Source organism: Gracilinanus agilis, chromosome X (assembly GCF_016433145.1).
Source record: "Gracilinanus agilis isolate LMUSP501 chromosome X, AgileGrace, whole genome shotgun sequence".
Classification (NCBI taxonomy): domain Eukaryota; kingdom Metazoa; phylum Chordata; class Mammalia; order Didelphimorphia; family Didelphidae; genus Gracilinanus; species Gracilinanus agilis.
The window spans coordinates 65,866,451-65,882,146 of NC_058136.1; the positions used below are offsets into that span (position 1 = coordinate 65,866,451).

General features: G+C 45.1%; 1 protein-coding gene across 1 annotated transcript in view; it reads right to left on the minus strand.

The window, feature by feature from the left end:
* Window positions 1-1,639: 1,639 nt before the first annotated feature.
* The window catches only part of LOC123253740 (collagen alpha-5(IV) chain-like), a 76,253-nt gene continuing 62,196 nt past the window's right edge, over window positions 1,640-15,696 (minus strand). Inside the window, exons 9-17 of the mRNA XM_044682886.1 lie at window positions 15,379-15,459; window positions 12,221-12,283; window positions 10,402-10,437; window positions 10,264-10,305; window positions 10,029-10,121; window positions 3,714-3,767; window positions 3,529-3,585; window positions 3,260-3,304; window positions 1,640-1,756 (exon numbers count right to left, since the gene is read on the minus strand). Coding sequence (XP_044538821.1) covers window positions 1,640-1,756; window positions 3,260-3,304; window positions 3,529-3,585; window positions 3,714-3,767; window positions 10,029-10,121; window positions 10,264-10,305; window positions 10,402-10,437; window positions 12,221-12,283; window positions 15,379-15,459 — 588 coding nt within the window. The remainder of the gene's footprint in view (window positions 1,757-3,259; window positions 3,305-3,528; window positions 3,586-3,713; window positions 3,768-10,028; window positions 10,122-10,263; window positions 10,306-10,401; window positions 10,438-12,220; window positions 12,284-15,378; window positions 15,460-15,696) is intronic.

The window sequence follows — 15,696 nt, forward strand, 5'->3', positions numbered from 1 at the left end:
TTAAAAAAGGTAAAAACGAGCAGTTCAGCAAAACCAATCAATACATCACAGGAGGCAAGCTAGCACAGTGCCGGCTCTGGAGTCGGGCTGACATCCTGTCTCTGCCACTTACTAGCTCTGTGACTTACTTCTCCTCCCCAGAGCCTCAGTTTTCTCACCTTTAAAACGAGGGGGCTAGGCTCAATTACCTCCGAGGTCCTTTCTAGCTCCAGATTTTTTATGAGCCAATGAGTAAAAGAAATGGGTTCAAATCCTACCATCAATACTGACTACTTCATGTGAGCTTGGACAAATCTCTTTTGAGAATCACAGAATCTGAGAGCTGGAAGAGACCTCAGCAGCCATCCATCCCACCCAGACAAGGGAAAAATCTCTTTCTGTAACATACTCAACAGGTGGTTGTCCAGCCTTCACCTGAAGACCTCCAAAGAAAAGGAATCCACCACCTCCCTGGGTCTCAGTTTCCTCATTCATGAAATGAGAGAGTTGGATTTGATGGATTCTGAGGCCCCTTCCAGCTCTGGACCTAGGAGCCTACGAGGCAGAGGACATGGTTTCAGATCTAACCTCTGAGAGAGACCTGCTCCTTGTGTGACCTTGCTTTAGTATCCTCTTCTGGAAAATGGGAAGGGAGATCTGCTAAAGTGCACACAGGGCCTATTATTTTCTGACCAATAGTATCCAATAGTATATGTAAAATATTTCATACACATGTATTTTCTCCACTTCTCTCCAGGGCCAGGCTTTGTCAGAATCCCATTTTTTAGTTGCTCTTTGGTTCAGTTTAGGGAACTCTCAGAGGAGGAAAATCCCTTTTTCCATGATGATGGTCACCTACTCTGCAACTGAGAGTTTTAGACAATTGCCCTAGGCACTGAGGGATTTATTTTCCCAGGGGCAACCAGTTAGCAAGTCTGAGAGGCAAGACTTGAACCTCAGTTTGCCTAACTCTGCCCTACTCTCTGTCTAGTTCCAGTTTTACCTTTCTTTGCATCTCCAGCACTTACCAGAGTCCCTTTCACACCATAAGCAACTAGTCAATACCCAGCGATTGATCTTTTGTCTCTCAGTCTTGTCTCTCAATGTTTATAGAATCCCTAAATGAATAGCCTTAGTCAAACTGAGGCTCCAAAGGAAACATGGGAGCATTTGCAAAGAATTAGTGCTGGACTGCAAAGGACCATTTGATGGGGATGGCCGATTTACCAGCAGGATGGAGATGCTCTTATGCCTGAACCAGGCCGACTGCTTTAGAGGATGGGTGCTCTACTGAAATCACTGAGTCCCCATTCTAGAGGACACTTATTCTGGTGGGCCATGGGAAGGCTTTGTTGAAATCAAAATTAGCATTTTGCCCTTTCTTCATGAAGGGAGTAGAAGGGAACTCATAGAATCATGGGATTATAGGATCTTAACTCTGGAGCTGGAAAGGCCCTCAGAGACCAGCTCTTATAACCCCGACCCCCATTTTACAAAGGGGGAAATTGAGGCCCAAAGCTATCAAGTGACTTACCCAAAGTCACACAGATAGTAAAAGGCAGAGAGAGGATTTGAAACCAAGCCCTCCAAGGCCAAGCCATTGCTCTGGCCATTGAACTACATAATCAAGCTCCTTGGAACATTCCCATTTTGAATTTACTCAAGTATGAAGACCAACATTAGACTGATTAAGAAGAATCATAGCTTGATGCCTAGTGTTTACCTTTTCACCAACCCTTCCAGGTTTACCAGGACTCCCAGGATCACCAGGCATGCCCTTGAAGACAAAAGTGGGCATCCTTAGAAACATGAATATAAGGCAAGACATCATCACTTAGTCTGAGCTGCAACTACCATGGGAAAACTGAGCCAAGGCTTTCCTCTTCCTGTGTCCTTGCTGCCTAGTGTCTCATTGTGGTCAGCAGTCCTACGGGATGCCCTGATACAGACTAGCCCAGGATCAGCGATCAGCTAGGGGTGGGAGTGGGATTCAATAGTGAAGTCCACTGCCACACTAACCCTCAATAATAAACTCTGTCTTACCCCTCTCCTCTATAATGTTCCCTCGGGAACCCATCTCTATTGGTGACCCCCCTTTATCCCAGATCTCTTCCCTGGACAGTCCTGTGATCTTCTAGTGCTCACTGAAACTCAGCTTTCTCCTGAAGACACGACATGGTAGGAGACAGCATGGGTATGGTAGAGAGGGCACTGGACTTGGAGCCAGGAAGACCTGGGTTCAAATCCCACCCTTGACATTTATTAATCATGACCACAGGCAAGAAACAACCTTCCTAAGCCTCAGTTTTCCCCTCTGTAAAATGAGGGGGTTGGACTTGGTGGCCTCTGAGAACCTTACATGTCAATTCTTGGGCCTATCCCTTCCCAAGGCAGGCTGCTCCTTCCTGTCTCCCACTTCCTGACCAAGGCCAGGGAAAGGAGCCTGATGCAGACTCGTCCTCAGCCACCACCTTCCTCCTTTCAAGCTCTCCTGATCCTTCACAGATCCTCCATTGCTGCTATCTGCAAAGCTCTGTCTCTGTGTCTTTCTCTCTGTCTGTCTGTCTAAATATCTCGCCCCAGCCCTGATGCCCAAACAGGTTTAGAACCTAGAAGCTTGTCTGAGAAATCTCTCTCCCAGCCTCTCACTCCTTCAAACAACATGGCCTCCTGATTCATCAGCACCTTCCTCTGTGGAGTCTACCTCAACCATCCCTCTGAAGCAGGCAATTACACATTGAGAAAACCTATTAGGACTTTTTCTTGCACCATACAGGGGAAGGGCGGGGAGCCTGGCACTGGAAGTGGCTCTGACGCCACCTGCTGCCCACTGGAGAAACAGCCTCGCCGATTACCAAAGACCCAGAGAAACAGGACACTGCAGTAATTCTGCATTTGTACCATGGAAAATGTATACAAAGAAAGCAAATCATAGGGCCTTCTGTGGTACTGGAGCTCATTAAAATATCACTCCAAGGACCATGTTTAACTTTGAACCTAAGATGCATTTTTCACAGGAACAGGTTGGAAGAAAGGCATGGCCCCCGAGTTTTGGAAGATGTTTGGGGATGTGTATTCTATGAGGAGCCTGGGCGGGGTGCAGTGGACAGGGAGGAGAGCTTTAAGAAAGGAAACTTGGGAAAAGAAGGAGACAAATAAACCTGTGCCCTCCTCACCCTGCTCCCTGACAGGCATCTGTGTAAGCGGCCTCTACCTGCCCCTTGCTCCAAGGATTAGTCCTACCCCACCTCCTGACTCCCACGTCAAACCGGCTACTCACTTGAATGCCCGGGAGGCCACTGTCTCCATCTCTGCCTGGCTTACCCTTCATCACACAAAGAGATTTTGAGAAAAAAAGGAATGATGACTTTGTTAGAAGACAAATATGCAACTGGAAGCTGGTAGTTTCCTCCCATCCTCACCCCACCTTGGGTCTGATACTGCAAACATCTTTAGACCTGGATGAATTCAAACAGCTGTCTTAAGCTGAAAAGAAAATGAATTGGCACCAGTCCATCAATGCCAACTTATTAAGCTCACAATACTCACCTTCTGGCCTGGTTCTCCTTGTCGGCCCTTCGCACCCTTCTCACCACCAGGACGACCCTGAAGGCACACACACACACACACACACACACACACACACACACACACACAAAACTGATTCATATTTGGCCAATAGACAAATGTCCAGTTCCCCCTAGATGAAAAGCAAAGCACTGCTGGTCACTTACAGGAGGCCCATGGAACCCAGGAGGTCCAGGTGAGCCTTGGTCACCAGGAACACCCTATCAAAGAGAGAAAAAGAGAAATGGTTTATGAAGGACAGGCACTGAGTCCACCCAATAGTCCCAACTCCTTCAGCTAGCTTGCTGGAGAACCTGTAAGCATCTTGCTCAGTGTTGGCAAACCTTTTAGAGATCATATGCCCAAACTGCACCTTCATACCGCCTGTGAGCCCCTTGAATTACTCCAGAGAGTGGTGGGGGGAAGTGCTTGCATTGCACTGCTGGGCAGAGGGGTGGGGCATGTGAACATTGTCCCCAGGTGCTGTGGAGAGGGGAAAGTGTGCCACTCCCTCCATGCCACCATGGCACATGTGCCACATCTTCGCCAACAAGGATCTAGCTAGTCAAAAATCATCAAACAAGATAATGCGATGGGACCAAAGACAGAGATCTGGGAGGTATCCTGGAAGTCATCACATTATCAAATCCTTTCTTTTTAGAGAGGAGGTTGAGACCCCAGGAGAAGAAATGACTTACCCAAGATCACAAAAAGGATTATAAATCTAGAGCTGGAAGGAACCTCAGAGGCCACCAAGTCCCCCCCCCCCCGATTTTATAACAAACATTCATTAAGCATTTACCACATGGCAGACACTCTGCTAAAGCAGCAGCTATACAAAGAAATGCAAAAAGTCTTTTTCTTCAAAGAGATTACATTCTAATGGGGGTGAACACAAGCAAGCAACTAAGTGCACAAAAGATAGATATCAAGTAAGTGAGAAGTCATCTCAGAGGGGGAGGAGCCCTGGCAGGAAATTTAAGAAAGTGTAGGAAGGGGCCAAGTTATGAAGGGATTTAAAAGCCCGGCAAAGGAGGAAACAACTAAAAGGAAGTTAAGTGGCTTGCTTCTTATACATAGCATTAGAAATCTAGGGGGCAGCTAGGTGGTTCAAGGAGAGATCCTGTGTTCAAATCTGGCCTCAGGCACCTTCTAGCTGGGTGACCCTGGGCAAGTCACTTCACCCTCGTTGCCTAGCCCTTCTGCCTTGAGACCGATACTTAGTAGAGATTCTAAGATGGAAGGCAAGGGTTTAAAAAAATGTAGAACCAAAAGAGACAACAGTTCCTCTATTTTACAGAAAAGGAAACTGAGGCTAAGAGAGATTAAGTAATCAGCCCAAAGTCAGAAAGCTAGTAAATTAGGCAATATTTGAACTGAGGTCTTCTTGACTCTAAGCCCAAAGCTTCATCCACTATACCACGATGTTTCTCAAATTACTACTTTGGACAAAGATATAAACTATGTCTCTAGGTACATAAAAAGACTTTCAAAAGAAGGCAACTAAACTGAAGACTGGCTCCTAAGGCTGGATTGTTGTATGCGTCCCATACATACATGCATGGAAGGGCATCTAGCCCAATCCTTACATGAAAACAACTCCCCTTGGACAAGCTAGTCATGGAGCCTTTGCTTGAAGGCCTCTAGTAAGGGGGAAACCTGCCACCTTTTAAAGCAGCCCACCCCACTTTGGGATAGCTTGGTATTTGTTTCCAGCCTCAATTTACCTCATTACATCTCCCCCCTACCCTGATACTGCTGGTTTGGTCCTCTGGAGCCAAGAAGAACAGGGCTGAGCCTTCTTTCCCATGATTATCCTTCAGGTAAAGATAGTTCTTCTGTCACTTCTCCAGGTCAAATAGTCCTACCAAGCTACTTCAACTAAACCTAATGTGACATGAACTCAAGGACCTTCACTGTGATCAGCATCCTTATTAATGTTCCTCTTAAACCTTGGTTCCCAGACCTGACCACAATACTATAGGTGAGGCCTGATAAGGGCAGAAGACAGCAAGATAATTCCTTCTTGTGCTTCAAAGCTACCCTTCTCAATGAAACTTAGGGCTTCTAAGTTTTTCTTAGTTACCACATCACACTGATGTTGACCTTGTAGAGCACTAAAAGCCCTAAATCTTTTCCTGGCAAACCATAGTCTAGCCACATATCCCTCATCTTCTACCCTTTTTTAAAAAGTTTTTTTTTATTTAATGAATTTAGAAGGTTTTTCCATGGTTACGTGAACCATGTTCTTTTCTTTCCCTCCTCCCACCCCCCTCCCATGGCCAATGAGCAATTCCACTGGGTTTTACATGTGTCAGTGATCAAGATTAATTATTATTAATATTTGCACTAGGGTGATTGATCACTTAGTCTGCATCCCCAATCATATCCCCATCGACCCATGTGATCAAGCAGTTGTTTTTCTTCTGTTTCTGCTCCCACAGTTCTTTCTTTGACATTGCTCATCTTCTGCTTGTGATACTGATTTTTTTTAATCCAAGTGAAATTTACCCCTATTATTCAAATCTACTCCTATTAAATTTTATCTTCTTGGACTCGGCCCCAAAATTCAAAATTCAATCTCTTTGAATCCTGCCTCTGACATCTGATGAGTTAGATATTATGTCACCTATAAATTGCCCCATCTATGCGTTTCTCTGAGGCAAAGATAAGAATCTTAAATAGCACAGATTCCTGAGGCACTCCACTAAAGACCTTCTTCCAGATCCCAAATGGCAGATCAGTAGTCACTTAGGCCAACTCTTGCAGTCTCTGTGGATGGCATTCAGCTAGGCCTGGTGACTTGGAGGCCATGAAGAGGGGCTAAGGGCTCACTTATTATCTTCTCACTTGTCTTGAAGATCAGTTCCCCATGAGCCACACTTTTGCCATTCCTTCCAATCAATAAGTATGTTTTAAAGACCTGCCATGTGTCAGGGACTGTGCTAAGAACTGGGGATACAAAAGGAAGTAAAAGACAGTCCTTGCCCTCAAGGAGCTTACAGTCTAACCAGGAAACACAACATACAAATGGATACACGCAAACAAGCTAGAGACAGGATAAATAGGAAATAATGAACAGAAGGAAGGTGCTGGAGTAAAGAGGGGTTGGAAAAGGCTTCCCATAGGAGATGGGATTTCAGATGAGACTTAAAGGATCATTCTTTGAGAAAATAGAAGCAAGAGAGGAATTGAGCAGTTCTATTCTTCTCCCCTCAGTCATTAAGGAGAAGTGGGTCCTACATCTCCTTTTTAGCATCTCCTAAATCCCACTTTTGTTGTTCAAACCTAGCTTGCCAAACCAACCTTAAACCATTCTTAGCTTTTGGTCTTCCTGACGCTAGACTTAAAGGACCAAGCCAGTCTTTCCCCATCTCTATTGCTGTCTTTCAAACACTAATCAATCCATCCCTTATTCGGTGTTAGCTAGAGACAAAAATAATTAAAAAATCAAAAACAATATCAAACATTCATTCAACAAACACTGACTAAGCAGTCTGTTGTTGTTCAGTCATTTCAGTCATATCTGACTCTTCCTGACCCCATCTGGGGTTTTCTTGACAGACAGATTAAAATAATACAGAGAAGCCATTTCCTTCTCCAGTCTTTTTTACAGATGACAAAACTAAGGCAAACCAGGTGAAGTGACTTGCCCAGGGTAATATAGTCAACAAATGTCTGAGGCCAAATTTGAAATAGGAAAGATAAGTCTACCCAACTCCAGGTCTGACACTTTATTCACTGTTTTCATAAAGCCTGATATGCTAGGGAGACATGGCCAGAAGCTTTATGAAGCAAGCACCTACAATGGGCCAGACAGCAGGTTCCAAAGACAGCAGGTCTAAATGAATGCTGGCTAAATACATAAGAAAAGGGCAAAGGCCTCATGGGGAAAATGGGGCTGGTCCTTCATTCTCCCTACCTCAAAGGGGTCCTTTAGTGCATAAAGTGCTAAACAGAGGCAATTCATGAAGGAAAATGTATGGATGCTATTGTGATGTGCTCAGTCTCTCTCAAACTCCTTATTTAGCCAGGCTTTTGTGGGCTCCATGGAAGAGGCTGTATGTTACCACTGATGTCTTAGCCTCCTTATCTTCATGTGCTAATCACTGGCTAAGTCTTATCATTCTACCTCTGTGACAACTCCTGAATATACCTCCTTCTCTCTTCTGACACAATCCCAACCCTGCTACAGGCTTTCATTACTTCCTGCTTAGACCACTGCAATAGCTGCTGGGGGGAGTGTCTTCCTGCCTCAATCTCTCCCCACACCAATCCATCCCAGAAAAGAAGTAAAAGACAGTCTTTGCCCTCCATGAGTTTACTAATGGGGGATTTTTCCCAAAGCCCGGGTCTGCTCATGTCACTCCCTTACTCAATAAACTCCGTGGCTCTCTATCACCTCCAGGATCAAATATAAAACCCTCGGTTTTACTTGTAAATCCCTTTAAATCCTGCTCCTTTCCTCCCTTTCCAGTTTTCTTACACATTAATGCACTCCAAATTACTCTACAATCCAGTAAACCTGGTCTCCTTTCTATTCCCTCATGATGCTCCATCGACCTGTACAAAACTTGTTTTGTATTTCTCTGTATGTAGCCTTCCCCATTCAACTGTAAGCTCCTTAAGGTCAGGAACTCTTTTGCCTCTTTTTGCATCCCTAGCATTTAGCACAGTGCCTGGTACACAGTTGTGTTTAATGAATGTTATTTGAGAATGGAAACCAAGGGGTTGTCCATCAGTTGGAGAATGGCTAAACAAGTTGTAGTATATGGTTGTAATAGAATACTACTGCACCATAAGGAATGATGATCAGGATGAATTCAGAAAAACCTGGAAAGACTTATATGAACTGATGCAAAGTGAAGTGAGCAGAACCAAGAAAACACTGTATACAGTAACAGAAGTATTATATGTTGACCAACTGTGAAGGACTAAACTATTATCAGCAAAGGAAGTCTCCAAGATCCAAGGGACTAATGATGAAAATGTTATCCATAGCTAGGGAAGGAATGGTTGGAGTATTGAGTACAGATCAAAGTAAACCATCTTCTACTCTACCTCCATCATGAATTTTTTATTGTATGTATGATATGTGTCTTCTATCACAACATGAGCCATATGGAAATATGTTTTGCATTAAAAGCATGGGTATAACAACTATCAGACTATTTACTACTGAGGAAGAGGAGAAGGGGAAAATCTAAATTCCAAAATGTCAGAAAACAATTGTCAAAAATATTTCTATGTGTAACAAAAAAAAATAAAAATTAATTTCAAAAAATTTAAAAATTGGGGCAGCTGGGTAGCTCAGTGGATTGAGAACCAGGCCTAGAGACGGGAGGTCCTAGGTTCAAATCTGGCCTCAGACACTTCCCAGCTGTGTGACCCTGGGCAAGTCACTTGACCCCCATTGCCTACCCTTACCACTCTTCTAACTAGGAGACAATACACAGAAGTTAAGGGTTTAAAATTTAAAAAAAAAATTTAAAAATTTCTAAAAATAAACAAATAAATGCTATTTGACTAAATGATGACTGACATCCTCCTCCAATGCCTGGACGCAGTGGCAGATTTCGTTCGTGTGCTGAGGTCTAGTCTAGCTAAGCTTAGAGATACTCAATACCAGGTCAGTCACAAGGGGAAAAGATTTTGGGTCATATATTCTAAGACATCTTCCATACAGATTGTGTAGAAACCTGATCCAACAGAGAATGAAACCATAGATGTTAGCCATCACCCATAAGGCTTTAATTATGTAAGAAGTATGGACAAAAGTATTAGACTTGGAATCAGGAAGACTCAGATAATGGGACATCTAGGTGGTTCAGTGGGTAGAGCACCAGGCCTGGAGAGAGGAGGTCCTGGGTTCAAATCTGGCCTAAGACACTTCCTAACAGCATGACCCTGAGCAAGTCACTTAACCCCTACTGCCTAGCCCTTATCATTCTTCTACCTTGGAACCAATACTGAATATGAATTCTAAGACAGAAGATAAGGTTTTTTTTTAAAAAGCTTAGATTCAAATCCTGTCTCAGATACTTATACTAACCTCTTTGGTATAAATATCCAAGACAGGACTTGACCAAGTCACTTAACCTCTTTGGACTGTGTCTGTAAATTGGAAAAAGTGGACTAGACTAGATTATTGGGGAGGACCCTTTGAGCTCAAGACCTATGATCCTATGCATTACCTTGGACAAATCACTTATCTTCTAGAGAGAAAAGATTAGCCTCTCTGGGTCTCTGAGGACCCTTTTAGCTCTAGATGTAGGATCTTATGTGTGATGTTGAACAAGTCTCTCATCTTTTCTGGGCCTCAGTTTCCTCCTCTATAAAATAAAGATGGCCTATGAGGTCTCTTCTGTTTTCCAGCTCTTAGGATTCTTTTTGTAAATAATATTCATATATAAACATATAGGAAATCTCATTTACAGCAGTAAGATGATACCCCTTTGGTTACCTTGACCCCCATACATCACCTGATCTCCTTTCAGTAGCTCTGTATCATTTGATCCCTTCAGTTCTCCAAGCTGTCCTGGGGGTCCAGGTGGGCCCTGCAGCCCTTGCTCACCCTAGTTACCCCAAAAGAAAACAAAATATTGAGGTCACCCTGTATGGCCCAGGTGATGAGACATGTAAAACAAGGAGGATGAGAGAATGGGGGGTGGGGATGGAGGCAAACAGTCAGAAAGTTCCAAAAGAGAGAAGGCTTACCTTTTCACCTTTGGGTCCCTGGAAATTCAAGCCCATATTCCCCTGAAATGAACATTTTCAGATAAGAACTCTTGAGTTATCGACAACTACAAAATAGCCTGAAAGAGCTCAAAATTCTATAAAGAAAACAGAAATTACCTTCGGTCCTTGAATGCCTGGTGGCCCAGGCGGCCCCTATGAATTAAATCAAGGAATAAAAGGGAAAAAAAGTTCTATTTATTTTTTAAATCAAAACATCCTTTGAGAGTAAAAAATCTTCAGGTTAAAATGACCTGAGTTCTACCAGTCCTAGACTCCTAGGCATTTTGGCATCCAGCTTCTGGCCAGAATGTCACCAGCAGGCCCAGAACACATGCTGGAGGGCAAGGGCAAGACTACTGGCAATCAACTGGGAGAGGTCTAGTACCCAGGGACTTCTGGGGATGACACTATCATTCAAGGGCTGTGAAGGAAAATCTTGTCACATTCAAATGTACTGTCATCGTGCTGGACACTGGGGCGACAGAGACAAAACATTTCCTTTGGTAAAAAGACCCAAGTTGCTTCTTTTTAAAAAAGGATCCTTTCCTTCTCTCTTAGAATTGATACCAAGTATTGGTTCCAAGGTAGAAGAGTGGTAAGGACTAGGCAATGGGGGATGAAGTGACTTGCCCAGGGTCACACAGCTAGAAGGTATCTGAGGCCAGATTTGAATCTAAGACTGCCCAACTCCAGGCCTGGTCCTCTATCCACTGTGCCACTTAGCTGGTTTAAAATTTTTTCATGCTTTTTTTTCACCCTGATTAGGTTTTCTTTAAGAGTGTATTTGGGCTGGTAAAATTCATGGCACAAGATAAAAGGGAGGCTGGACTGGCACTGCCTACCTTACCCTGATGGACCTATTTATACATCTCTATGGATGGCTTATGTAATTCCTGAGGTTTGGTCACAAGGGCCATCAGAAAACCATGATGGGTCAAATCAGTAGGCACAGGGGGCAGGTAGAGTGAAGAAAGGAAGAATGAGATCTCAAACCCAAGCCCTCTTCACTGGTCAGAATCAGAACACCCTGACGGAGAATCTACCCTCTAATCTGGCCCCCTGCCTTGATGAAGGCCTCCAGTCCTGACAGATAGGGGTCTGTTCTCTTCTGAAAATTCTCCAAAGAGAGCTGTTAACTATTCTAATATTTACTCTTCCCATGTTAAAAAGTTCCAGTTGGAGAAATAGGGAGAGGAAGTAGGCCCATGTTCCATTGGCATGGGGCACCCCAAGGCAAAGAAACTTCTACCAAGGAGGGTGGGACCTTCTCTGCAACTTAGAAACTTCCAGCCTGGAGAAGGGAGATGCAATTTACCAGGATCTTTGAGTCAAAGGGGGTCAGAGGCTGGGCTCGAATTACATGGAGAGGGCAACAAAATGAATCAGCCAGTATTTATTCGAGGCCTGACTCTGGAGTCAGAAGACCTGGCTTACAGTTCCAACACAGTCATCTATTATCCATGTGATCTTGGACAATTCCTTTCCCTTCTCTGGGCCTCAGCTACCCCCCTGTAAAGTAAAGAAGCAGGACTAGCTGGTCTCTGAGGTCCCTTCCAGTTCTAGTTTTAGACTCCGATGATCCATCTTCAAGGTAGGCCCAAGGGTGAATCAAAGCCCGAAATGAAATCATCCTTGCTCTTGCCCAGCTTATAGCCTACAATATGTCAGTCAGAGCCAATGGTCTGACCGTAGCGGTGCCCAATAAATGCCCCCTTGATGACTGACTGACTGACTGACTGACTGGCTAACTGGTTAAAGAAAGTAGAATGGGAAATAGTCAAACCACTTCATTTTCTGCCTCACCCTGGGTGAGTGGTGAGAAGAAATCACCCTATTGGTTGATTAGATGAGTTGCCTCCTGGAAGGTGCTCACAGATGATATGTCTGCTAAAAGGCAAGGCAAGGCCTGGGATCCAAGATCCACTGGAAAGCTTACCATCCAACCTGGCATGCCGGGAGAACCAAGGGGCCCCGGGCTTCCAGTTGCACCAGCTGGACCCTGTCAAAAAGAGGAAAGCATTAGTGGGAGGAGAAACAAGTCACCCAATCGCCAGAGTTCTCCACTATATAGCCCAATGGCATTCTAGGTACTCAAGTACCAAGTTTTAAAAGGTATTAAGCATTCATATGGTGGCATGAAGTCCAAGACTAAGCTTACATCTAATGTGGCAGCTAGAGGACAAAGGGAAGGGGATGGGAGAGGGTGTCATCAACGTGGGCCAATGGTAGCAGTGGAGCCAGGCTTGTTGGAGGTGTTGGGGAGTTCTGCTGAGCTGGTTTTGGGTTCTTTTTCATAAAGGAAATGTAGGTGGTGCCCAAAACCCATCAATAACAATCTGTAAGATAAATTGTGAAGGAGAAAAAAGGGGTCAAAGGTGAGTGGGGGGAAACAGGAACAAAAGGGAAGAGGGAAGGCCGAGACAATTAAAGGAATGTGCTTGGATGGGTTCAATGGCCAAAAGGGACGAGAAGAAGAGGCGATGCCAGAAAATGAGACAGTAAAGGAGTCAAACTAAGAGAAGAGCATCCTGGGGGGAAAAATTATCACTCTTGAGAAAGGTCTTAACATTCCTGAGGAAGGTCCCAGTAGAGGGTCAGCAGAAAGAACACTTGCCTGTGGCTCTTAACAGCTATGTGACGTTAGGTCCATCCTTTCCCCCTCCCACACCTCAGTTTCCCCTTCTGTAAAATGAGCCTCTGAAGTCCCTTCCTGCCCTAGATCTAGAAGCCTATGTGTGGCCTTGGGCCAGTCCCTTCCCCTCCCTGGGCCTCAGTTTCCCTTTCTGTAACTTGAGCTTCTGAGGCCCCTTCCTGCCTTATATCTAGGTTCCTATGTGTGACCTTGAACTGGCCTGTCCTTTCCCCTCCCTGTGCCTCAGTTTCCCTTCTGTAAAATGAGGATTTTGGACTCTATGGCCTCTGAGGGTCCCCCCAATTCCAAATTAAAACCCAGTGAATATACCAATATTCTTGCCCACTCACTTGCATGAGCCTCTCATGATTCCCCTCCTGCCTTGATGCCTTCTTTCCTGGCTCTTTATCTTCTTCCCAACCCTTAAATATCAATACTCCCTCTCCTAATGGCCTGAGCAGGAAATCAACTCTCCCTCACCCCTCAAATCTCATCATACATTCTTCTTCTCTAACCTCTCTCCTTTTTCCTCCCAGAAGCCCGGGGGCCCTTTAGTGGCATGGGCTAGGGCCTCAGCATCTCTGGGCTCCCACACCCAGCATGGTGCCTTGTCAATTAAGGCCTGAGCTGGATTCTAATGGAGTTCCAAGGGAGATGATAAAGTTCTCATCCTCCATTCTCATCCTCCATCCTCCACCTGGGAAAAGCATTTTTAGGAGGGCTAGAGACAAGCTGGAAACCATCTGGGGAAGGCAACGAAAACGGAAAAGAACTTTAGGATCATGGGGAATTAGGGCCAGGTAAAGCAGTTAGAGATATTGAACCTGCAGAAGAGAAGGCTCTAGGAAGCTGGAGGATCAAGACCATCCATTGCTTTAGGGATGGAAGGAATCTTAAGAGTTCCTTTTACAAATGGAGAAAGTGAGGCCCAGAAGAGCCAAGTGGCTTACTCCGGGTCACACAGCTGCCAGGTCCGAGACAGGACTCTAACCCAAGGCTTCCCAGCTCTAATCAAGGGCAGTGTCCTATCCATTGTACCACACTGCCCCTGAAGGGCTGCTACATGGAAGAGGGCAGAGGAGACTTATCCAACTTGACCCCAGAGATCTAGGACAAGAGGATGTATGTTATGAAGATTCAAACCCTGAGGCCTGATGATTTGAAAGCAAATAATGTAGGCATCAAGCCACACTGCTCCTCCTCACTGGAAATACCCAAGAAAAGGCTAGAAGGCAGGTTTTAGACTAAATGGTCCCAAATCTCATAGGCAGTAATTTTCATTCAGTCATATTTTTTCAGTTGTGCCCGACTCTTCATTACTTCATTTGAGCTTTTCTTGGCAAAGATAGTTGGAGGGATTTGTCATTTCTTTCTCTGGCTCATTTTACAGATGAGGAAACTGAGGCAAATAGGCAGAAGTGACTTGTCTAGAGTCACACAGGTCCTAAGTGTCTGAGGTCAGATTTGAACCCCTCTATAAAATGAGGGGGTTGGACCCTCTGGCCTCTGAGGTCCCTTCCTGCCCTAGATCTAGGATTCTATGTGTGACCTTGAAGCAATCCCTTCCCCGCCCAGTGCCTCAGGTTCCCCTTCTGTAAAATAAGGGGGCTGGACTCTATGGCCTCTGAGATCCCTTCTTGCCCTAGATCTAGGATACTTCGTGTGACCTTGGGCCAGCTCCTCCAGTGCTCTATCCACTGAGCAGCCTGGCTGCCCAGACAATATGTGGCCTCCACAGATAAGCTCCCCTGGGTCAGAAAGCTCTGTGTAACTATCAGTTGTTATGATTCTAGACACTCCCTTCAATTACAAGGTAGCAAGAGGGGGTCCTTATTCAGTCTCAGATTGGCCTGACTCCAGATGTCCAACATGGCATGATTCTATGAGCTCCTTCCATTCCGCGAGAGGGGCACGTGCCACAGTCCTGAAACTACAGCCCTGTGCCTGTCCTCAGCCACAATTCCCTGCTCTGTGTGGGTGGACACGAGATCAAAACTGAAAGCAGCATCTCTTCCAGCTCCCTGAGCTGGCCATTTCCAGGTAGGCCCATTTGGAGTCAACCTTGGAGTTGAAAAGTGCGTCAGGCGAGGCTAATTGACAACGTCCTGGGCTTTTTGCCTTTTGTTCTAAGCAGCCCACCAGCACTTACCAAGACCACTCCTGTTCCTAGGGCTCTTGCTAACACACTCACTTAGCACAATATAGGCATAAATCTCCAGCCAAAGCCACAAACAAAAATTTCCATGGAAACTGAGCAGAAAGGAGGTAAAACAAAGGGAAGCTGATCCTCACTGGTGTTATCTAAGCAACGTTTTTTTTTTTTGAGATGCCAGTTACATGCTAATTTGCACATGTAACAACTTGAAAGTGCCTATGGATAAAAGCTAGGAGTAAAAGGGGGGGAGAAAATTGGGGAGCGCTTCCTCAATGGCCCCAAACTCGGCAAGAAACAATGCACTCACTTGTCTTCCTGGGAGCCCTGGATCACCCGGGTCTCCCTTTGGGCCTGGCACCGTGGACAGAATTATACTCCCTGGTTGCCCCTAAAAAAAACCAGAAGCACAAGGCCCTCGTAAATATCAGCATTCCCCATCTCCAAATCGGCAATGGTCGTGAATGAAATGATCTGAGCACCCGAGCTTCCCTCAAAATGTCACCAAAGACAGGGCTGCCTTATCGACAAAAGCCAGGGACTCGAGAGTGAGAGGGGGTGGCCAAAAGGGGGCTTAGCAATAACACAAGATGAAGAAACAATGGGAGAGCTTCATCTTCCCAGAGTT